At 46.1% G+C, this 24,759-nt stretch overlaps 3 protein-coding genes across 5 annotated transcripts in view; 2 read left to right on the forward strand and 1 right to left on the reverse strand.

Annotated features, from left to right (window-relative positions):
- dnajb12a (DnaJ heat shock protein family (Hsp40) member B12a) overlaps positions 1-8,223 on the forward strand; it is a 32,400-nt gene extending 24,177 nt beyond the window's left edge. Inside the window, exons 5-9 of one of the 2 annotated variants that reach the window (XM_060853997.1) lie at positions 1,516-1,592; positions 3,920-4,032; positions 6,125-6,297; positions 7,045-7,200; positions 7,795-8,223. In XM_060853997.1, coding sequence (XP_060709980.1) covers positions 1,516-1,592; positions 3,920-4,032; positions 6,125-6,297; positions 7,045-7,166 — 485 coding nt within the window. In that variant the 3' untranslated portion in view covers positions 7,167-7,200; positions 7,795-8,223. The remainder of the gene's footprint in view (positions 1-1,515; positions 1,593-3,919; positions 4,033-6,124; positions 6,298-7,044; positions 7,201-7,794) is intronic. The other variant, XM_060853998.1, reaches the window with a different exon arrangement.
- A 1,297-nt stretch (positions 8,224-9,520) lies between these two features.
- Positions 9,521-18,495, reverse strand: anapc16 (anaphase promoting complex subunit 16). Its single transcript, XM_060854238.1, has 3 exons — positions 18,360-18,495; positions 11,862-11,936; positions 9,521-9,854 (listed from the first exon to the last, which is right to left on the reverse strand). The coding sequence occupies exons 1-3, from the start codon at positions 18,484-18,486 to the stop codon at positions 9,739-9,741; spliced, it is 318 nt and encodes a 105-aa protein (XP_060710221.1). The 5' UTR covers positions 18,487-18,495; the 3' UTR covers positions 9,521-9,738.
- A 403-nt stretch (positions 18,496-18,898) lies between these two features.
- Positions 18,899-24,759, forward strand: part of ascc1 (activating signal cointegrator 1 complex subunit 1) — a 59,257-nt gene continuing 53,396 nt past the window's right edge. The window contains exons 1-2 of one of the 2 annotated variants that reach the window (XM_060854229.1): positions 18,899-19,008; positions 21,208-21,329. In XM_060854229.1, the coding sequence (XP_060710212.1) occupies positions 21,218-21,329 (112 nt within the window). In that variant the 5' untranslated portion in view covers positions 18,899-19,008; positions 21,208-21,217. The other variant, XM_060854228.1, reaches the window with a different exon arrangement.

The raw sequence follows: 24,759 nt of genomic DNA on the forward strand, positions 1-24,759 counted from the left end.
GTTGCAATTGAGGAAGTATCTGTTAACTGCAATATATACCTGTTAACTACAAAAGTGCCACGTAACTTAGAGCTAAAAGCTATTGCTAATATTGTTGGAATTTTGGTTTTAGTTCCTATTACAATATCCCTGAGGTCAATCTGTGCATCAAATATGTTATCCCGAAATAGAAATGAGTCACTATGTGTTAGACAAGTTTGATAGTCACGTTCATTGAGGAATTACTATTATTGATTAGTTATTTTCCTGTTAAAGTTATTCACAGAGATTGGTCTTTAAGCTAGGTATAAACTTTAACCAGCTGATAAAGTACATACTTCAGCCTTATTGTCTCCACATAGAAATTGACATTAAACCCTTTTGAAGCCAGGAGGCAGCATTTGGTCTATTGTGTTTATATTAGTATTGACTCCATGATGAAGCTGTATAAAGTCTGTCATCCTCGTATTCTCCTGTACCATTTAGAGTATTTACTGTGCAGAAGGAGGCTATTTTGCCCGTTGAGTTAATCCCACTTCTCTGTTTTATCCCCAATAACCTCTATTTCCTTCAAGAACCAATCCAATTTCCTTTTGAAATCATCAATGCCCTCCCTTCCACCAATCTCATCTGTGGGTTGTTACTGTTTGCTGGCTAAAAACGTTTGTCTCACATCCTTCCTGTCTTTCTCATCCAAACATCTTAAATAGGGTGTCTCCTCAGCTAGTAGGAACAATGTTCCCTTGCCTATCTTATCTTTAATATTTTAGTCAATTGATGACCTTTGCAAATATTATGCTGAACTTGCCAATATCTGGCTGTCATTGGTGGTTAATGGAAATTTCTGAGTCAAATTCAAATTGATGCTGGAAATATCATTTCAAATCAGGAAAACAGGTTTAAATCATTTGCTTCAAAGGATAAAAGATCCATACAATGGGTGGAAAAACGAAAGATGTATATTGGTCATTTTACTTATGGGTTCTCTCCTGGACACGTGAAGATTTGATAATACATTGTTGAAAATTATTTGAGAAAGATGGTCATTCAACTAACTGCCAAACTCCATTAAAATAGGCCAATGCAGAAATGTTCCCATGTTTAGTATCCAGATTTATGTTAAAGATGGAAAACAGCTACATTTCAGTATGTATAAGTTCAATAGCTATGTACTGCTGTCTCTAGAACTAGGGACGTTATGATAAAATGTTCACAAATAAATTGTAAAAGAAATACAGGAGCAGTGCTTACTAGCACAGATAACTAGAAATTATATATTTAAGAAGCCAGATAAGGGTTTGAAGGGGAAGGCACAGAAAGCAATGTTGAGGAGGTTAGATGCTCAATGTTAATATGAGGCTCAGCAGAAACACTCACACCTATGTGCTGAGCTGAATAGCCTGTTTCTGTACTGTCAAATCTATGTTTCATTTATAAAGATAATGACATAGCAATTCTAACCTAATTCATCAGTGTGTTGAATGTCCTCTTCATCCTATTATTTCTTCTCTTCCATGCATCCTCTCTCCTCCTCAGGCAATGTCCATGTATATAGTAATGGGAGAATGCGTTACACTTACCACAGACCTGAGCGACGGGACCAGCAGGGTGATGTAAGTATACAAATCTTGCAGCACTGAAGAAAGACATGCATCTTGGCTATGCCAACTATTTGAAGGAACTGTACGCTCAACCCCCATTCCCCATCCCCTCTCACAACATTCAAACTTGATCACATTTTTAATCCCATCTCTGTCTAAAAGCTGTCATGGATTTGGACTGCTTCAGGTCATGGAGAATTGTTCTGGATCTCTCCCATTAGAGTGAACAGCATCCTTGTATTCATCTACCCTACAAATCTTTCTAAAATTTCAAATACTTCAATTAAATCACCCCTCAACTTTGAAGAAAGCTTCTTTTACAGAGATAAGGTTTATCCAGTCTATATTAATGTAATAATTTAAACTCTAATAATAGTGGAATGAAATTGTTGGAATCATTTAAGATATAATTAAATGTTGCAAAGAAAAAGTGTGGAGTTTTCTAGGTGGTTTCTACATAAATGCAAGCATCCTTTAATTTGGGAAGCTGTGGGCTATTTTGTTTAAGGGAAATCATACATGTTTTAAGCTTTGCTGTGCTCTGATTGCTGTACCAAGTATCCAGACTAACTAGGGTTTAAGATTCCATAAGGCGGCTTCAGTTACTTTTTTTTCTGAAATAAAGTTAATTACTAGAGTTCTTAGTGTCTCTATGTGGGCTGTGCAACCTTTCAAATCAGCACTGAAATGTATAGGAAGCTGAGCATCTCTTACAGGAGTAGAAATGCATTTATTATTTTTTTCAAATTCTACTCGCTTAAACGTTAGATTTAGAATTATTTCGAAGTCAAAGAGTGTGGTGCTGGAAAAGCACAGCTGGGCAGGCAGTATCCGAGGATCAGAAGAATTGAAGTTTTGTGAATAAGCTCTTTATCTGGGGCTGAGAGATAAATTGGGGAGAGGAGTGGGGGTGGAGGGAAGTTAGCTGGGAATGCAATAGGTAGATGAAGTTGCGGGTGACAGTGTTACCCTCAGAGAGGAGGTTGGAATGGATAGGCGGGAAGGACACTTTAAGAGGGCGGTTTCCCTCTTTCTTTCCCAATTGTTTTCCAAGTGTTACTTTATTTGCAGTTTTAAATGTGATCTTTATATTAATGGATTCCTGAATATCAGTCCTATGTTTTCCTGTATCTTCCTCACGAAGTAACATTTAAACTCTGTATCATTCTTGTGAATCTGTGCTGATCCCCCCACCCACAGGCGAATGTATTCTTCCTGGATGTGGTTCCCAAAACCAGATGCACATGCTGCACTTGGAGACTGACCAAGACTCTCTAAATCCAGAGAACTTGAGTTCACAGGTCACCCTAATAATTTGAGAATTTGAATTCAATTTTAAAAGACCTCAGTAAAAGTGAATGTTATGCTTTAAAGGTCTCACAAAAATCTAACTGTTCATCCACGTCCATGTGAAAAATAAAATCTGTTATCTTTATCTGATCTAAATGTGACTCCAGTGCCACACCAATGTGGTTAAATCAACTGAGCAAGTCACTCCATCTTGTTAAATCTATCCATGGCAACCAGGAGTGTGTGATAAATATCTGTACGGCTTGTGAAGACTACATCGTAGAGTTCCATAGAATCATGAAAGTTTATGACATGAAATAAAGCTGTTTACCTGATCATATCTGCACCAGATGAAAAAAAAGCTATCCAGCTTTAATTCACTTTCCATCTCTTGATTCATAGCCCTGTGGATCATGGCACTTCGGAAATCCGTGTATTTGTTTAAATGCAATGTTGTGTTCTGTCTCTGCCATCTTTTCAGGAAGTCAATTCCAAACTTCCACCATCTTCTGGGTGAAATCATATTTTAACTCTGAAAGGATTTTCATGAATTAATTTGATAAAAGCAAGACACTGGGTTTCTTGAAGGAACTGGACAGGTTCTCAAAACCTCAAACCAGTGACCTCTCTGACATATAACAAAGCGTATAGGAGCATCATACCTACAGTCCTCATGCCATCCTGACTTGGAAAGGTACTGCTGCTCCTTCACTGATGTTGAGACAAATTCCTGAAATGTCCTCCCTAACAGCACAGTGTACCCCCCTTTTAATGCAGTGATTCACAAAGGAAGCTCATCACTACCTCTCAAAAGAATGAGCAATAAATGCTGGCCTAGCCAACAACATGCAGATCCTGTGAACAAATTTTATAAAAATATGTTGCCAATGACTGGTTCAGGATTATTAGAAATTAAGAAATATTTTTGTGTTTATGGACAAGACAAAGTCAGAAAATGTTGCTATGCTTATGTTTGTGTATTTATGACATTTGTACCAATTAAATATTACTGGTCTCTGTGTTATCTGATTAGCTTCCTGTTTCTTTAGCAGGGTGGATTGGCACTCTTTGTACAGTTGATGCCAATTCTGATTCTGATTCTCGTCTCTGTGATCAGTCAAATGATGGTGTCGAGCCCTCCATACAGTCTGAGCTACAGGCCGTAAGTAAAGCCATGCATTCACTGCTAGATAAAACCTGATCGTTTGTTCCGCTTCATGAGGATCTCAAGTCCCTTCTTTAGCTTAAACAACCTAACAAACATGAATGTTGGTTAAACTGGAAAGAAGATTGAAGTAATTTGATTTGACAGAATTTTTTTCAGGATGGTTTAGTCACTAAACATTAAACAGGTGGCAGTGTCTTCATGGACCCTTTATTGTACAGTCCTTGCAGGCACTGAGGGTTTTGAATGAGCATTGATTCTAGTTAGTTGTGTGAAGTGAAGAACATTTCGGGGCATCCCTTACCCTAAAGTTATTTTAGATGACTTACCTTTCTTCTCCTCCTGCAAAGTGTTTTCAATGAGTTTAGTAAATAATCTGCATTCATATGGCACCATTAACATAAAACAAAGTCTTAAGGTGCTTTATAGGCCAACAAAATACTTACTGATCCAGGAAGGGAGAAACCATCACTTATAAGTGAAAAGATGTGATTTTGATGGATGTTTTGACAGTGGAGTGACAGTGCTGTGGAGATATTTTGGGAACAAGCTAAGGTAGCTGCCAAATTAAGTTACAGACTCTAGAGAGATTTGCGAATGTGGCTTAAGACTGTAAGTGCAGTATTTGTGGATGGCAGGACCGAACAAGGTAGAAGCATCAAAAGTTCATGTCCGATATTGATCTCCCTGTTTTAGGAAGGATATCGTTAAGCTTGAGAGGGTAAGGAAGAGGTTTACCAGGATATTGGTGGGAATGGAGGGTTTGAGTTATAAGGAGAGGCTGGATAAGCTGAGACTTTTTCACTGGAGAGTGGGTGGTGACCTTAAACGGCATTATAAAATAATGAAAGATATAGATAAGGCGAGTGGCAGGTGTCTTTTCCCACAAATGTGGGATTTCAAGACGAAAGGGCTTATTTTTAGGGTGAGGGGGGAAAATATTTTAAAAAGGCATGGGGGCAATTTTTTTTTACATAATGGTTAGTGAGTGGAATGAATTTCTAGAGGAAGTGGTGGATGCGAGTGCAGTTACAACATTTAACAGACATTTAGATAAGGAGATGAATAAAATATGTTTGGAGGGGTCTGGGCCAAGTTCAGGCAAGTGGACTGGTTTAGTTTGGAAACACGGTCAGCGTGGACTGGTTGAATAGACTGGTCTGTTTCAATGCTGTAGGATTCTATGACTGTCTTGCTGTAATGCATGAAACATTGCAGCCAATGTGCATACAGTAATGTGTTAGTTCTTTGCTCATTCTTTTAGCCTGTCCAGGTCCTTCTGCAACACTCCCTGTCCCTCCACTTATATGTGACTAAAAGCTAATTGTATTCATTACTCGGTCATATTTGACGCATTAGCTGGACTGAGAGTTTTGTAAATCTCTGGAAGGAAGTAGCAACAGAGATAGTGGGTACATTGGGAGTTATCTTTGGTAAATCTATAGATTCTGGAAAGGTACCTGCTGACCAGAAGGTAGCAAATATAACCCCGTTGTTTAAGAAGGGAGGAAGCAGAAGATTGGAGAACGGCAGATGTGAGCGGCAATAACACCCATCACAGTCACTGGCGATAAGACATTTCCTGCCTCCTTGCAACTTTCAGCCATCAAATATTAATTTAACTATCTAATTTCATTATGAATTTTTAAAGTATCGGCAGGAGATTGTTCTAAAAACTCGTGTGTAACATGTGAGTTTGTGCTTGCAATTGACCACACAGATGTCACTTTTCACCAGTGAGAAGAAGGGACCATTAGGCCGGGCATTGGGTAGTGTTTTTATGTACCAGCCTTTATCTCAGGATAGTCATTACCTCAAGTATCTAAAGGTTATTTTTAAACAACAAACTGGAAGAGGTGGGGAAAAGATGTATTGACTTAATTTGCAGTGTAAAATAGAATACATGTGTGTTTTATATAACACTGATATGCAGTCCTCAGCCTGAAATATTAACCATTTCTCTCTCCACAGATGCTCCCTGACCAGCTGAGTTTCCATCATTTTATAGCAGATTTTTCAGCTATTGTGCTTTGTTAGAAACAATGCCAATAGTGAGTGTTTCCTAATCTGAGCTGCCATTTGTTTGCAGGTCTACCGGTCACATTCACAGACGGACGACAGAGGTACTGAAGGTGCATTATTTTGTGGCAGATAAATTTGCGACGGAGTATACAGGACACAACCTGAAGTTGGTGGAACAGAACGTGGAAGAAGATTTCATCGCAAACTTACGGAATAACTGCTGGAAGGAGAAACAACAGAGTGAGTGATGCATGGGGAGTGGAATAGTAATTTACATGGAATAAACTGGCCAAACCAGAGTTAAAACAATGTGGTCTATAAAATACAGGCCTGCTTCAACAAAATGAAAGCATTGTGTTCCCCTGTAATTCTTTTAATATCACATGCTTTCTTCATTCACTCTTGAGATGTGGCAACCAGCATTTACTTCCCCTCCCTGTTTTCCCTTGAAAGGATGGGCAGAGACCCAACTGCTTCAGCTGTTGCCAATCATGTAATAGAGGAACTGCCACTTTGAGAAGTGGGGAGTTCCAGACTTTCACTCAAAAGTGATGACGGAACTGTAGCTTGTGACTTGGACAGGAATTGCAGTTTGCTCCATACGTCAGTGAACGTAAGTGGAGATTATATCTTGCTGTCTCGTGATTCCAAGGGATCGTTTTATTTGAAGAGCACAGAACTATTTGACCAATCTTCAATCCTCCTTAACATCACCAGAAACAGATAAATTGTCATTTATTTCTTTAATATTTGTTGGTTGTAACAGAGTCTAAAGTGGCTGGTTTTCCTGTCTTAAGTCACTGTACATTAAAATGTTTTAGCATCACACCTTGAGATGTTGAGAAGCCAAGTGGCTTAAAAAAAAGTATTTTTCTGTTCGGCAAAAGTGACGTTGAGATGATTTTGTACTGCCAGTAATACAAAATCAATGTGTATTCTGATATAAATTTAGCCAACGTCATTAACATTTTTATTTTGTCTCTACAGAAGAGGGTTTGTTATATCGTGCCCGCTATTTTGGAGATGTGGATCTCTACCAGAGGGCCCAGAAAATGAGCACACCAAGCTGTACCAGGTTATCAGAAGTGCAGGCTTCCCTGCATGGTTAGAATGGAGTCTGCTACACCAATAACCAGAAACCAGGTACATCCTATAGATACCAACCGTCATTTGCCTTTGATACAGAAATTCATAAGCACCATTATGTGTCTCAGAATCAAGCTCTTTGTTTCTTTGGAGAAATATGCCACATAGCTAAATCAAGATAATTTAGGTATGGTTTGAAAAGGACTAAGGAGGCTAAAGTGGAGTTGATGTTGTGTTTTAGGAAATGTGACAGCCAATTTACACATCAAAGTCCAAACAATGTGATAATGATCAGATAATCTACACCGATAACAGATTACATTCTAAATATTAACCCAGACACCAGGGATAGTTTTCCTGCTCCTCTTCAAGCAGTGCCAGGAGATCTTTCATACCCGAGACAGCAGACATCTGAAAGTTTGCATCTGAGGTTGCAGCCCTCCCTCTACACATTATTGTATTGAAATGTCCACCTTGATTTCTATACTCAGGTTCTGGAGTACGATATGGGAAGATTAATAGAGAACTGCCTTCAACTGAGAGATTTTGGGGGATGAACTATTTTTTGTTTAATTCAATAGATAGAAATGTGGCCTGTTTTTGTCAACTTGTTATTCTTTGAAATTATTTGTTTCTTCACACATGGTATAGCGATGGGAGACAATGACTACTTCAAAATAAAACAAGACCCTTGAAATTGTCTTAAGACTGGATTTTGATTAGCCAGCAGCATTTCTGAAAATACTCACTAGCCTATGAGCAAACCCCCACCACTGGACTTTTTTGATGAACTGAAGCAAAGAGAGCCAACGTCTCCCGAGCAGCACCCTGCCGTGTAGACTGAACACTCAACTGGGGAGGAGACCGACATAGTGCAAAACAAGAGAGACATGACTACACATGAACCAAGTTTGTACATGTGCACTAGTCACTTCTAATGGAGCAAATCAACATATGTTGAATTAATGATTTGGAAATTATTTATAGTTGTATATACATTGTACTTTATCCAGGGGCTGAAATCAGTTGTAACTTATTTTGCTCTTCAATAGAAATAAATCTGTATTGTGAAAATACCAATTCCTCTGTTTAATTGTCCATTTCATTTAGAAACCATTTCTTGGAGCATTATATTGCCTGGCTAGGTATAATTTACAAAGGAAGAGCTGTCAACCATTCCAGGCTACAAGTCTTTTGCTTAAAGTCTAATAGATAATAGGCGTACACGGGTTCCCACAAACAGCAAGTGACCATGGCCTGATTTAGCAATTGGCTTAGACAGAGGGGCTTCTGTTTCGTGGATAGTGCCATGTGATCTTTTACTATGCACTTCAAAAAAAGACAGGACCATAGTTTAAGGTCTTATCAGAAAGACAGCTATTCTGACAATGCAGCTCTCCTTTTGTACTGCGGTTTCAAGAGTAAGATTTGAACTCATAACTTCTTGCTTAGAGGCAAGAGTACTATCCACTAAGCCAACTGGAATGGAATTGAAATGGCTGATGGATAAGCTTGTGAATTTGGTAATTAACAATGTAAAATGATTCCAACAATTTGTACCAAAGAACTACAAAAAGCAAAATAAAATCTATACAAAGGTTCAAGAAAAACAGGTACCCAATAAACCCAAACAAGCAGACAACGCAACCAAGAACTATAGCCACATTACCTCACATCAAAGACATACCAGAACGGACTTGCAGACCCCTTGGCATCATGGTAGCTCACAAACCTGGCAACACACTTAACCAGAATCCATTCGATACCACCAACAAAACTAACATAATTTACAAGATACCATGCAAGAACTGTAAAAAAAAAAATCAGACAAACAAGCAGAAAACGTATCACCAGGATACATGACCCACTCTCACTAGTTTCTATAGAGACAAAGAAGGACACCACACACATCCTAGGACAGATGAAACAAAGACACACCCGAGAATTCTTAGGCATGGCATGCTAACCAGAACTCCAATAAACACATTAATTAGATCCCATCTATCTTCCCTTGATTAAAGGAACCAAAAATGACATCACCCACGTTAAGAAACCAAGACCTATAGAGAGAGAGGCTGGACATAACCACCAGGACTTCACCAGAGACTGTCACTGATGATGTTACCTAGTCATGGTAATGAAAAATCCGAAAACAAATCTTCCAGTCAGTGAGCTAACATACATACTGATCAACCTGAGCTGCAAATCTTCTCAAAAATCATTGATCAGTACATTGCTAGAGAATTACCTCCTGCATGTAGCCTCCCAAACACACATTAATAATTTAGTTGAGCTATCAGTTTTCCACTCTTTAAACCACCAGATCATCTAGCAATCTAAATGCTTAATGTTTGAATTTAGCAGCCAGCCCAAAAAATTTATAAAAGTCGATTTATTAACAGTTCAGCTCATAGATCCGTACATCAGTTTAAAAAGTCTTAATAACAAAGCAGTACCCTGAACACAACCCCCATGTCTGTTATGTACATTTAAAACAGTATTTAAACATGCACATTTTTACACAGAAAAATAATTGTATTTAATCTCCCAGTTACAATCTGGCAAGTTAGTGGAATAAATCCAATCTCTCTCATCTCATCCAGAGGAAGGAGTGAAACCTAGTAGCTGTTCGATTGGTTTGTAGCGCCATTCGTCCGCCTCTAACTCCTCGACCAAACTGGCCAGTTTTTCCATTCGGGAACACTGTTGCTCTAAGTGAAGAGAGTGAATGAATGTAATTCTGATCGGCAGAAATACTTTGATTGCTAGTTCACTTTATTTTGTTTGGGTTCCCAAATAGATATCGTCTGAAAGGTCGGCTCAGCTTAACTTTAGTTTCAGGAGACCAGATGTGCTCCTCTGGCTAGTTTGTCTCAAGTGACAGTTTGGTGCTTGGAGACTTGGAATATTTATAACTTAAAAATTTCCAATTTCATCCTGCTATAGAAAGGATATTAATAAGCTACAAAGATTGCAGAATAGGTTTATTAGCATTCTACCTGGGCTGGAGGGAGAGTGTTATATAAAGTGTAGGAGACTATGGGGTAACCATACAGAGGTCTAGAAAATCATGTGAGGTATAGATAAGCCAACAGCTTTTTCCAGTGGTATGGGAGTCTCGAGGGCATAGTTTTAAGGTAAGAGGAGAGAAATAGATTAGATTACTTACAGTGTGGAAACAGGCCCTTCGGCCCAACAAGTCCACACCGACCTGCCGAAGCACAACCCACCCAGACCCATTCCCCTATTTTTACCCCTTTACCTAACACTACAGGCAATTTAGCATGGCCAGTTCACCTAACCTGCATATCTTTGGACTGTGGGAGGAAACTGGAACACCCGGAGGAAACCCACGCAGACACTGGGAGAATGTGCAAACTCCACACAGTCCGTCGCCTGAGTTGGGAATTGAACCCGGGTCTCAGGCGCTGTGAGACAGCAGTGCTAACCACTGTGCCGCCCACAAAATACAAAAGGTCCAGAGTGATAATTTTTCCTACAGTGGGTGGTCAGTGTCTGGAACAGACTGTCAGTGGTAGTCGTGGAAGCGAGTACAATTTCATTATCGAAGAGACATTTAGATAGGCACGTGGATGGGACAGGTATGGAGGAATATCGGTTAAACGCAGGCGAATGGGTCTAGCTTAATTGTGAAAACAGGATGACATGGAAAAGTCGGGCCTGTTTCCATGCTGTAGCCATCTATGGCTCTGAAAAAAACTTTGCACACAAGTTATGCTTTTCAATGGAATATGAACTACATGGTTGCAGTACATTAATTTCTTTGAAATCAAACAATTATGTCCAATATTATTATTGGAATGAGAAACTGGTTACTTACTCATTTGTCTCAATACTGGTTAAGGCAAAGCACACGCTGTGTTTGAAAATGACTTACTGGTGTCAAATTAATCAAACACACGAATCACTTGGTGGCATTTGACAGAATGGGTAAAGTAATACTGAAAGTTTGCATTTCCATCAGGAATAAAATTCCATTAACAAGACAGTCACTGTTTAAAAATAAATGATCGGCTATTTAAAAAAGGAGATAACAAAATTATATTAAATGGCATAGCAGGCTCAAAGGGCCGAATGGCCTACTCCTGCTCCTTGTCCAGATGTTCTAAAAGACAAAGGCATACCACAGATACTTTTTGCAGGATAAATCTGTATTTTCTTTTATTCTTTCAACTGCTAGGGAGACCATTCTGAATTGAGATTAGAGTAAATCCTCTGTATTTGTGAAATCACAAATTCACTTATCCGCGCCAAAAAATAAAATTCAACACCTGCAGGCAATACACGTTTCCGCAATTTTAACCTGTTTGTAAACGAACTCCACATTTGTGAATGTTGTTACTTGTGGAGGTTCTCAGGAATGGAACATTCTTGGATACAGAGGAATGACTGTAAATATCACTTCAGTTTTTACAAAAAGTTAATGGAATGTGGGCTTGACTGTCTGGGGCAGGATTCATTTCCCATCCCGAATTCCAACCACATTGTTACGGGTCGGAAGTCACACCTAGGCCAGGGGACTGGGTAAGGACAGATTTCCTTCCCTCATTAGTGAGCCAGATGGTTATTGCAACAAATTTCACCATCCCTTGACGGGATATGAACCTCCATTCCCAGAACATTAGCCTGAGGTTCTATATTATGAACCTATTGACTTTACAACCAAGCCATCACCTCATCATGGGACATGATTTTACCTCGTTTGACCTGTCTCAATGTGTGAGCCACCTGATAGCTGAAAACTGCTTCACACAAGAATCTCTCCGTCGCATCTGTAAACGAGAAAGAAGCTTTGAAATACAGTCCACTTCATTATTGACAAGTGCGTGCTAGCAAATTCTCCCAACAAAATATTAAATCTGTACAGATACATTTTTGTCTTTCCCCTGTCCTTTAATAAATGCAGTTTACAACAGTGAAGCTTTATGGATAATGCAATGTGTGCAAACCTTCAGCATGAGTCAGCAAAAGTTTGGACAAAGGATGAGATTTTAAAGAACGAGTTCACAGAAGACCAGTAGCGGGGTTCGGGGGATTATGCTTGTGGAAACGGGAGGCACAGCTTCTAATGGTGGATCAAAACTCATATGTTCACTTGGTTAAAATCAACTGAACACAAACCTTAAGAGGGTAGAAGGAGCTGGAGGACGTTATACACAGGGAGAAGTACGGACACAAGGGGTTTGATAGAGGGATTAGATTAGATTACTTACAATGTGGAAACAGGCCCTTCGGCCCAACAAGTCCACACCAACCCGCCGAAGCGCAACCCACCCATACCCCTACATATACCGCTTACCTAACACTACGGGCAATTTAGCATGGCCAATTCACCTGACCCGCACATCTTTGGAATGTGGGAGGAAACCGGAGCACCCGGAGGAAACCCACGCAGACACGGGGATCTGGAAGACAATGCATTACAGTCACCAAGGTGACGGATCAACAGGAATTCACAATCATAGAGACATACAGCATGTCCAACTTGTCCATGCTGATCAATGTCCTAAATTAATCCAGTTCCATTTGCCAGCATTTGGCCCATATCCCTCTGAACCCTTCGTCATTACATGTACCCGTCCAGACGCCCTTTAAAATGTTGTAATTGTACCAACCTTCATCATTTCTGGTTATTTTGAGCTATGAGCTGCAGAGCTGTGGATGAGCTTATGTTTACTGAAGGGGTGGAGTTTGCAGAAAAGTACACATGCAGTGGAGGTAGCTGTGAGAGTATACAATAGATTGGTGACATGAAGGAAGTGTACTACAATAAGAGGCCGAGTAAACTGGGTTTGTATTTTGTTTGAATATTCCAAAAATCAGAGGGGCGAATATATTTTGTCAAGTCCCTTCGACTGGAGGATAACATCTTGGGGTCACAGAATTCTGCTGTGGTCTGTGATATCCAGGATGATTATAGAGTCATAGAGATGTACAGCATGGAATAAGACACTTCGGTCCAAATAGTCTAGGCTGGCCCAGATATCCTAACCTAATCTTGTCCCATTTGCCAGCACTTGGCCCATATCCCTCTTAAACCCTCCCCATTCATTTACCAATCCAGATGCCTTTTAAATGTTGCAATTGTACCAGCCTCCACCACTTCCTCTGGCAGCTCATTCCATACACGCACTATCCTCTGAATAAAAAGGTTGCCCCTTAAGTCCCTTTTATATCTTTCCCCTCTCACCCTTAACCTATGCCTTCTAGTTTTGGACTCTGCCAACCAAAAGAAAAGACCTTGTCTATTTATCCTATCCAAGCCCCTCATGTTTTAGTAAAACTCTGAGGTCACCCCTCAGCCTCCGACACTCCAGAGAAAACAGCCCCAGCCTGTTCAGCCTCTCCCAAAGCTCAAATCCTAACCCTGGCAACATCCTTGTGAATCTTTTCTGAACTCTTTAAAGTTTCACTGCAACCTTGCAATAGGATGTAAAATGACCTCCCAACATGACCTTCCAACTCCTGTACTCCATACTCTGACCAATAAAGGAAAGCATACAAAACAGCTTCTTCACTATCCTATCTACCTGTGACTCCACTTTGAAAGAGCTATGAACCTGCACTGCAAGGTCTCTTTGTTCAGCAACACTCCCTGGGACCTTACCATTAAGTGTATAAGTCCTGCTAAGATTTGCTTTCCCAAAATGCAGCACCTCACATTTATCTGAATTAAACTCCATCTGCCACTTCTCAGCCCATTGGCCCATCTGATCAAGATCCCGTTGTAATCTGAGGTAACCTTCTTCGCTGTCCACTACATCTCCAATTTTGGTGTCATCTGCAAACTTACTAACTGTACCTCTTATGCTCACATCCAAATCATTTATATAAACGATGAAAAGTAGAGGACCCAGCACCGAAACTTGTGGCACTCCACTAGTCACAGGGATCCAATCTGGAAAAACAACCCTCCACCACCGCCCTTCGTCTTTTACCTTTGATCCAGTTCTGTATCCAAATGGCTAGTTCTCCCTGTAATTCATGATCTAACCTTGCTAACCAGTCTCCCATAGGAACCTTGTTGAATGTCTGACTGAAGTCCAAATCAATCACGTCCACCCCCTTTGCCCTCATCAATCCTCTATTACTTTTTCAAAAAAGTTCACGAGACATGATTTCCCACGCACAAAGCCAAGATGACGATCCCTAGTCCTTGACTTTCCAAATAGGTACATTCTGTCCCTCAGGATTCCCTCCAACAACTTGCCCACCATCGACATCAGGCTCACTGGTCTGCAGTTCCATGGCTTGTCCTTATCACCCTTAAATAATGGTACCATATTGGCCAACCTTCAGTCTTCTGACACCTCAACTATCGATGATACAAATATCTCAGCAAGAAGCCCAGCAATCACTTCTCTAGCTTCCCACAGAGTTCTAGGGTACATCTGATCAGGTCCTGGGGATTTATACACCTAAATGCGTTAAGACATACAGCACTCCCTTCTCTGTAAGATGAACATTTTTCAAGATGTCACCATCTTCCATGTCCTTCTCCATAGTGGAGAGAGGAGGTGGGGGGGGGGAAGAGAGGAGGGGGGGGGGGGGGGGGGGGGGGGGGGGGGGGGGGGGGGGGGGGGGGGGGGGGGGAGAGAGAGGAGGGGGGGGGGAGAGAGAGAGGGGGGGGGCGGAGAGAGAGAGGAGGGGGGCGGATAGAGAGAGAGAGAGAGAGAGGAGGGGGGGGAGAGAGAGAGAGAGAGAGAGAGAGGAGGGGGCGGAGAGAGAGAGAGAGGAGGGGGGGGAGAGAGAGGAGGGGGGGGAGAGAGAGAGGGGGTGGGGAGAGAGGGGGGGAGGAGGGGGGGGGAGAGAGAGGGGGGGAGAGAGGGGGGGAGAGAGGGGGGGAGAGAGGGGGGGAGAGAGGGGGGGAGAGAGGGGGAGAGAGGGGGGGAGAGAGGGGGGGAGAGAGGGGGGGAGAGAGGGGGGGAGAGAGGGGGGTAGAGGGAGAGAGAGGCGGGGGGGGGAGAGGGAGGGTGAGAGGTGGGGAGAGAGGGGGGGATAGAGGGGGGGAGAGAGGGGGGGGATAGAGAGAGAGGGGCGGGATAGAGGGAGAGAGAGAGTGGGGGAGAGAGGGAGAGAGAGAGGGGGGGAGAGGAGGGGGAGAGAGAGGGGAGGAGGGGGGGAGGGGGGGGGGAGAGGGGGAGAGGAGGGGGAGAGAGGGGGGGAGGGGGAGGGGAAGGAGGGGGAGAAGGGGAGGGGGAGAGAGGGGGGGGGGGGGGAGAGAGGGGGAGGGGGGGAGAGGGGGGGGGGGAGAGGGGGGGGGAGAGAGGGGGGGGGAGAGAGGGGGGGGGAGAGAGGGGGGGGAGAGAGGGGGGGGAGAGAGGGGGGGGGGGAGAGAGGGGGGGGAGAGAGGGGGGGGAGAGAGGGGGGGGGGAGAGAGGGGGGGGAGAGAGGGGGGGGAGAGAGGGGGGGGAGAGAGGGGGGGGAGAGAGGGGGGGGAGAGAGAGGGGGGGAGAGAGGGGGGGGAGAGAGGGGGGGGAGAGAGAGGGGGGGAGAGAGGAGGGGGGAGAGAGGGGGGGGAGAGAGGGGGGGGAGAGGAGGGGGGGAGAGAGGGGGGGAGAGAGAGGGGGGGGGGAGAGGGGGGGGAGAGAGGGGGGGGGAGAGAGGGGGGGGGGAGAGAGGGGGGGGGGAGAGGGGGGGGGAGAGAGAGGGGGGGAGAGAGGGGGGGGAGAGAGGGGGGGGGAGAGAGAGGGGGGGGGAGAGAGGGGGGGGGGAGAGAGGGGGGGGGAGAGAGGGGGGGGGGAGAGAGGGGGGGGGGAGAGAGGGGGGGGGAGAGAGGGGGGGGGAGAGAGGGGGGGGGAGAGAGGGGGGGGGAGAGAGAGGGGGGGGGGAGAGAGGGGGGGGGAGAGAGGGGGGGGAGAGAGGGGGGGGAGAGGGGGGGGGGGAGAGGGGGGGGAGAGAGGGGGGGGAGAGAGGGGGGGGAGAGAGGGGGGGGAGAGAGGGGGGGGAGAGAGAGGGGGGGGAGAAGGAGGAGGGGGGGGAGAGAGGGGGGGAGAGAGGGGGGAGAGAGAGGGGGGAGAGAGGGGGGGAGAGAGAGGGGGAGAGAGGGGGGAGAGAGAGGGGGGAGAGAGGGGGGGAGAGGGGGGGGGGGAGAGGGGGGGGGAGAGAGGGGGGGGGAGAGAGGGGGGGGGGGAGAGGGGGGGGGGAGAGGGAGGGGGGAGAGGGAGGGGGGGAGAGGGGGGGGGGGAGAGAGGGAGGGGGGGAGAGAGGGAGGGGGGGAGGGGGGGGGGGGGGAGGGGAGGGAGGGGGGGGAGGGAGGGGGGGAGGGGGGGGAGGGGGGGGGGAGAGAGGGGGGTGGGGGGGAGAGAGGGGGGTGGGGGGAGAGAGGGGGGTGGGTGGGGAGGGAGAGAGGGGGGTGGGGGGGGAGAGAGGGGGGTGGGGGGGGAGAGGGGGGGGTGGGGGGGGGGAGAGAGGGGGGTGGTGGGGGAGAGAGGGGGGTGGGGGGGAGAGAGGGGGGTGGGGGGGAGAGAGGGGAGTGGAGAGAGGGGAGTGGGGGGAGTGGAGAGAGGGGAGTGGGGGGGAGAGAGGGGGAGAGAGGGGGAGGAGAGGGGGAGAGGGAGAGAGGGGGGAGAGAGGGGAGAGAGAGGGGGGAGAGGGGAGAGGGAGAGAGGGGAGAGGGGAGAGGGGGAGAGGGGGTGGGGGAGGGGGAGAGGGGGAGAGAGGGGGGGAGAGGGAGGGAGAGGGGAGAGGGGAGAGGGGGGAGGGGAGAGGGGAGAGGGGGGGAGAGGGGGGAGAGGGGAGAGGGGGGGGGGGAGAGGGGAGAGGGGGGAGAGGGGAGAGGGGGGAGAGGGGAGAGGGGGGGAGAGGGGGGGGAGGGGAGAGAGGGGAGAGGGGGAGGGGGGGAGAGGGGGGAGAGGGGGGAGAGGGGAGAGGGGAGAGGGGGGGAGAGGGGAGAGAGGGGGAGGGGGGGAGAGGGGAGAGGGGGGGAGAGGGGGGGAGAGGGGGAGAGGGGGGGAGAGGGGAGAGGGGGAGGGGGGAGGGGAGAGGGGGGGAGGAGGGGGGAGGGGGGGAGGAGGGGGGGGGGGGGAGAGAGGGGGGGGGGGGGGGAGAGAGGGGGGTGGGGGGGAGAGGGGGAGTGGGGGGGAGAGAGGGGAGAGAGGGGGGAGAGAGGGGAGAGGGGGGGAGAGAGGGGAGAGGGGAGAGGGGGGAGAGGGGGAGGGGGGGAGAGGGGAGGAGAGGGGGAGAGGGGGGAGGGGGAGAGGGGGGGAGAGGGGAGAGGGGGGGGAGAGGGGAGAGGGGGGAGAGGGGAGAGGGGGGGAGAGGGGAGAGGGGGGGGAGAGGGGAGAGGGGGGGAGAGGGGAGAGGGGGGGGAGAGGGGAGAGGGGGGAGAGGGGGGAGAGGGGGGAGAGGGGGGGAGAGGGGGGAGAGGGAGAGGGGGGAGGGGGGGGAGAGGGGGGAGAGGGGGGAGAGGGGGGGAGAGGGGAGAGGGGGGGGGAGAGGGGAGAGGGGGGGAGAGGGGAGAGGGGGGGAGAGGGGAGAGGGGGGGAGAGGGAGAGGGGGGAGAGGGAGAGGGGGAGAGGGGGGAGAGCGAGAGGGGGAGTGGGGGAGAGTGAGGGGGGGAGAGAGAGGGGAGAGAGGAGAGGGGGAGAGGGGGGAGAGGGGGGAGGGGGGGGGAGAGGGGGGAGAGGGGGGGAGAGGGGGAGAGAGGGGAGAGGGGAGAGGGGGGGAGAGGGGAGAGGGGAGAGGGTGGGGAGAGGGGAGAGGGGGGGGGAGAGGGGAGAGGGGGGAGAGGGGAGAGGGGGGGAGAGGGGAGAGGGGGGGAGAGGGGAGAGGGGGGGAGAGGGGAGGGGGGGGAGAGGGGAGAGGGGGGGAGAGGGGAGAGGGGGGGAGAGGGAGAGAGGGGGGGAGAGGGGAGAGGGGGGGGAGAGGGGAGAGGGGGGGAGAGGGGGAGAGGGGGGGGGAGAGGGGAGAGGGGGGGGGAGAGGGGAGAGAGGGGGGGGAGAGGGGAGAGGGGGGGAGGGGGAGGGGGGGAGGGGAGGAGGGGGGGGAGGGGGGGAGGGGGGGGGGGAGGGGGAGGAGGGGGGCGGGGGGGGAGAGGGGGAGGAGGGGGGCGGGGGGGGGGAGGGGGGGGGAGAGGGGGAGAGAAGTCCAGGCCCCCCCCCGATCCTGCCTCAGCCTCAGCCCTTTCCAGAGTCACCTTCCCGGGAATGTGTCGGGGGAAGCCCGAGCCCCTCCCGGGGCCGGGGCGCCCTCACCTTCCAGCAGCTCTCCGGCCCCTTTGGGTGAAGTGAAGAGCACTTTCCGCGGAGGAGTCAGCTCCGAGACTCCCCCGAAACCTCCCGCCGCTGAGGACGAGGAGGACGATGCCGCTGAGGTGGCCATGACAGACACACTGCCGCAAACCGAAACGGCTTCGATTCCCCCAGCACAGTTTACGGCGGGAGGTCACACTTTACCGCACTTCACGACATCCGTTTGTTGGTTACGTATTGGGTGAACTCATTATTATTGGAGGGGGGGAGGTCATGTATTTTTTCACTATTTTTGAAAGGATACCCATTATTTTAAATTAAACATGTACCTAAATGATACAATAAAAATGAATGGTGCCAGTTGTGAAAACAAGGAGGGCAGCGCCAATTGTTATTTGTATATGTGTGTATTTGATAATAGAAGCAGTCCACCACGATTATCTGTGGTATTTAACACTTTGGGCCTTGAAAAAAGGCGGATCAAATCTACTCCATGTGTAGTTTAAATTAAAAGCCGGAGTGGTTTCTCCCTCCCTTTCCCAGAGGGTGGGGGAAACATTTGGAGATGGACACCGGAAGTGACTGGCCGAGCCACCGGAAATGACGGATTAACGTGTCGGACCGGGTTGACCAGCTTGTCGTTTCGCGCTCGGTGTGTATGATACCTTTTAGTTAAAGCATTAACCAACCTTCCTCCACCGGGGGAGGGGGGAATTAAAAAAGAAACAGCTTTATTTGATGTGGCAACCTCTAATAACAACAACAACAACAACAACAACTGGGGTTTGTATAGCGCCTCTGTTATACCAATAAGCCCTGATGAAGGGCTTTTGCCTGAAACGTCGGTTCTCCTGCTGCTCGGATGCTGCCTGACCTGCTGTGCTTTCCCACACGTTTTGACAGTGATCACCAGCATCTGCAGTCCTTTGTATAACGCCCCTGTCGAGTTGAGATGTCCCCAAAGCTCTTCACAGGAGTCTCATCCAGCAAAGTTAGATAGAGGCAGAAACAATGCTTATCTTTGGATACTGGGCTGTGTGTTAATAGGTCGTAGGTAAAAACAATGACTGCAGATGCTGGAAACCAGATTCTGGATCAATGGTGCTGGAAGAGCACAGCAGTTCAGGCAGCATCTAAAGTGCAGCGAAATCGACATTTCGGGCAAAAGCCCTTCATCAGGAATAAAGGCAGTGAGCCTGAAAGCGTGGAGAGATAAGCTAGAGGAGGGTGGCTTATCTCTCCACGCTTCACGCTCACTGCCTTTATTCCTGATGAAGGGCTTTTGCCTGAAACGTCGATTTCGCTGCACTTTGGATGCTGCCTGAACTGCTGTGCTCTTCCAGCACCACTGAGCAAGCCACTGTGGGATATATTTAACCAAATTCGGCTTTAACTCAAGTTTAGGAAGTTCAGGGCCAAAGCAGCATGAAGCTGTGGTGGAGTGATTCTATTGAGGGATGTTATAATGATGCGTAGATTTGCAAGAGCTGGTACCAAAACTGTTTCAGCGATTGTGGTGAATGGATCTTGGTTCAAGTTAGGTAGTGCAGCAGAGTTTTAAGTGACCTTGTGTTTTTGGAGGTGAGCCAGAAATGTTGATTGGGATAGTCAAGTCTAGAGTTAATTAAATCATGGGTGACCTTTGCAAAATGTTCTAATGCATGTATTTGACAGTTTTTACTCTGAATCACCTAGGGTTTCCTCCGAATGACGAGAGTCGAAAAGTGTGGGCATAAACCCTTCATATAAAAAGTGAAGTCTGCAGATGCTGGAGATCAGAGCTGAAAATGTGTTGCTGGATAAAGCACAGCAGGCCAGGCAGCATCCAAGGAACAGGAAATTCGACGTTTCGGGCCAGAGCCCTTTATCAGTTCCTGATGAAGGGCTCTGGCCCGAAACATCGAATTTCCTGTTATTTGGATGCTGCCTGACCTGCTGTGCTTTAACCAGCAACACATTTTCAGCATAAACCCTTCATATGCCTGAATTATAGACTCTCCTGTTCCTTGGAGGCTGCCTGACCTGCTGTGTTTTTTCCAGTGCCTCACTTTTTGATTCTGATCACCAGTCAGAGTCCTCACTTTCTCTGCATCCTCTAAAAAGTCCTCACTTTTTGAGGGTGGTACGGTGGCTCAGTGGTTAGCACTGCTGGCTCATAGCACCAGGGTCCCAGGTTCAATTCTAGTCTTTGGTGACTGTATGTGTGGAGTTTGCACATTATCCCTGTGTCTGCATGGATTTCCTCTGTGTGCTCCAGTTTCCTTCCACAGTCCAAAGATGTGCAGATCAGGTGAATTGGCCATGCTAAATCTCCCACAGGGTTAGGTGCATTAGTCAGAGGGAAATGGGTCTTCGGAGGGTTGGTGTTCACTTGTTGAGCCAAAGGGCCAGTTTCCACACTGTAGGGAATCGAATCTAATCTTCTCCGAATGATGAGAAAACAATTAGTGAGAACTCGAATATCAAATGAGGAGGTTAGAAGATAATTTTGCATTTTGCATCAAGACTTTAAGTTCCCTACCAACAACCATGTTGGAATCAGAATCCACAACAACTTTTTAACAGGGAAGTGGCTTACTACAAAAATCAAATTAGTATATCGAAGAAAGACAAGAAAATGTCTAATTGACCTTCTCTTTCAGAGAGCTAGCACAAGAGTAATGGGTTAAATAACTTTCATCAGTTCTGTAAAGTTCTTATCAATTGATTTTGTTGCTCATTACCGATGGTTGGCAGCACATTTGAGGGTTTCATAGCTTTTCATGAATCTACGATGCATTGAGCTTCATTTTATTGATCAACAAAGCTCATCTTGTGCTTTATCCATTGTTGGGTGACCTTTATGGTGAAGACTGGATGAAATGGAAGTTCTTCGGCCTACACTAATCAATATTGATGGACGGATTTACCGCAAAAATCATATCAAAGAGCAGGTGTACCAGAATGAGGAAGAGGACGACTTTACTTATCCCGGTATGTGTAACAACTCCATCTGTTAGCACTCTCTCAAAACAGAACTAGTATTTTTATTTCTAAAAAGTTAAACTAATATCAAGCCCTGCTATAGTCTTGTTTATATATTGATAATTAAGACAAATGATGCCTGGACATCACTTTATATTAAAGTTTATTTCCTACCTTCAATTGCAATGTTTTTTTTTTAAATAATGTTTGTTATTTTACGTAGGACTAATATTGTGAACTTAGCTACTTTGCTTGGCCAACTGTTTCTGCTCTTGATCGCCATCTGTGTAAAGAAATAATTCCTCAGGTTTCTATTAAACCTTAACCCTACCTGGCCCATACTCCGAATCTGAGGAGGTTTTGTGGTGCAGTGATAAAGTCCCTACGTCTGGCTATAAGCTGTAGTTCAAAGCCCATGCCAGGACACATTGACCAACAAAAGTTTGTAATATGGTCAAACAGGCTGATTATCAACATGTAAATCCTTCCAATATGCTCGATGGCATGCAGTAAAACATTGTTGATCGCCTGGTTGTTCATTCTGCAGAAGACAGTGGCATACACTGCAATACGTTGCACCATAAGCTTGGACCATCCAGAAGTCTGTGGCCCAACTCGAGGAAACAAAATGGGAGAAAAGACTAGCAAATTTCTAAACTTTCTGAGTGATGACTCATGTTGCGGTAATCTAGTGAGAAGGGAACAAAGACTTAGATCACGCTGTAAAACTTAAGTTGATTTTACCTCATCATTCTGTTGTTGCACTTAATAGATTTGTCGCAGTCTGAGACAAATCCAATCCCTCTCAGTATATTGAATGTGTCTTGTCCTTTTTTGAGAGAGCTTCTTCCAGGGTCAAGAATCCAATCTTATCTGAGTGTTTCAGAGCTTGTGAGGCAGTGTGATCTGAAGATTTAGTTTGATCTTGATTGGCAAATAATCTGGCACTGCTACTTCGTTGTTTTATTTTCTATTGCCTTACATTAGCTACATTGAGCAACTTGCATGGAAAAGTGCCATGATATGTTAGTTTCTACTGTAACATAGGGTGTGTGATTTATTTGTATTTTAATACAGTTTATTTCAAGTTTACATTTTAAAATTTGAATTATGGCACATAATTTTACGTGTTTTAAGGGATTGCTAGAAAGGCTCAGCACATCTGGCAGTATCTGTGGGGGGGAAATAAATTAATGTTTCGGGTTGAGTGACCTTTCCTCAGAGCTGAAAATGTGTTGCTGGTTAAAGCACAGCAGGTCAGGCAGCATCCAAGGAACAGGAAATTCGACGTTTCGGGCCAGAGCCCTTCATCAGGACCTTTCCTCAGAATTCCTCACTCGACCTGAATCTTTTATCTCTGATTTCTCTCCACCGATGCTGCCAGGCCTGCTGAGCTTTTCCAGCAATTTCTGTTTTTGTTTCTGATTTACAGCATCCACAGGTCTTTCAGTTCTTATTTTGATTTCTTTTAAAAATAGTTTTAAAAAGGTAGTTTTGGAAAGTATGGGAATTTGTTGTATTGGCAGAGTTTATGAGCAAACAAGATTGAGTATTGCATTATGCTTTCAGATAGAAGATTCTGGATTTTTTCGGACTAACGGGAAGCACTCATAATTTGGAAAAACAACTATTTAGATTTAATTTGGGGCATTTCTGCAGGGTTCTTAGCTGAAACTGAATGTGTAGCAAAATCCCTTTTGAGAAAGGGAGAAGATAGTTTAGAAATGTTGAAAATAAGTTACTTTGGTATCTGGAGTCTTATAAATGCTCCAGGCCAGAAATGTTGGTGAGAACCCTGAAAGAGTTATTTGAAGCTGAGAAGGTTTAATCTTAGTTATATGACAAATTAAAGAAGAAGCTACCAGATTCCTTCAACCAGGAATTGAAGCCACATTTAAATCAATTCCTATTTGGGATAGAGAAGAGCATTCTTTCTGGTGTAGGAGAACTGTTTTGGAATGCTTTTGGGATTAATGGGATATTATTTTTACTGAGTTTTGAATCTTTAAATGTGTGTTCTATGTAAATAGTTTTATTGATTTTGCTTTCTTTTGTTCTCTAAACTTCTGTTTTAGAGTCATAGAGATGTACAGCATGGAAACAGACCTCTCGGTCCAACCCGTCCATGCTGACCAGATACCCCAACCCAATCTAATCCCACCTGCCAGCACTCAGCCCATAGGTCTCCCAACCCGTCCTATTCATATACACATCCAAATGCCTCTTAAATGTTGCAATTGTAACAGCCTCCACCACTTCCTCTGGCAACTCATTCCATATACGTACCACCTTCTGTGTGAAAAAGTTGCCCTTAGGTCTCTTTTATATCTTTCCCCTCTCACCCTAAACCTATGCCCTCTAGTTCTGGACTCCCCAACCCCAGGGAAAAGACTTTGCCTATTTATCCTATCCATGCCCCTCATAATTTTGTAAACCTCTATAAGGTCGCCCCTCAGCCTCCGACGCTCCAGGAAAAACAGCCCCAGCCTGTTCAGCCTCTCCCTACAGCTCAAATCCTCCAACCCTGGCAACATCCTTGGAAATCTTTTCTGAACCCTTTCGCAACATCTTTCCGATAGGAAGGAGACCAGAATTGCACGCAACAGTGGCCTAACTAATGTCCTGTACAGCCACAACATGACCTGCCAATCCTGTACTCAATACTCTGACCAGTAAAGGAAAGCATACCAAATGCCTTTTCACTATCCTATCTACCTGCGAATCCACTTTCAAGGAGCTATGAACCTGCACTCCAAAGTCTCTTTGTTCAGTAACACTCCCTAGGACCTTACCATTAAGTATATAAGTCCTGCTAGGATTTGCTTTCCCAAAATGCAGCACCTCGCATTTATCTGAATTAAACTTCATCTGCCACTTTTCAGCCCATTGCCCATCTGGTCAAGATCCTGTTGTAATCTGAGGTAACCCTCTTCGCTGTCCAGTACAATTTTGTTATCATCTGCAAACTTACTAACTGTACCTCCTATGCTCGCATCCAAATCATTTATATAAATGACAAAAAAGTAGAGAACCCAGCACAGATCCTTGTGGCACTCCACTGGTCACAGGTCTCCAGTCTGAAAAACTACTCTTCACCACCACCCTCTGTCTTCTACCTTTGAGCCAGTTCTGTATCCAAATGGCTAGTTCTCCCTGTATTCCATGAGATCTAACTTTGCTAATCAGTCTCCCATGGGGAGCCTTGTCGAACGCCTTAATGAAGTCCATATAGATCACATTTACTGCTCTGTCCTCTTCAATCCTCTTTGTTACTTCTTCAAAAAACTCAATCAAGTTTGTGAGACACGATTTCCCACACACAAAGCCATGTTGACTATCCCTAATCAGTCCTTGCCTTTCCAAACACATGTACATCCTGTCCGTCAGGGTTCCCTCCAACAGCTTGCGCCAGGCTCACTGGTCTATAGTTCCCTGGCTT

The sequence above is a fragment of the Hemiscyllium ocellatum genome, chromosome 43 (genome assembly GCF_020745735.1).
Source record: "Hemiscyllium ocellatum isolate sHemOce1 chromosome 43, sHemOce1.pat.X.cur, whole genome shotgun sequence".
NCBI classification, from domain to species: Eukaryota; Metazoa; Chordata; class Chondrichthyes; order Orectolobiformes; family Hemiscylliidae; genus Hemiscyllium; species Hemiscyllium ocellatum.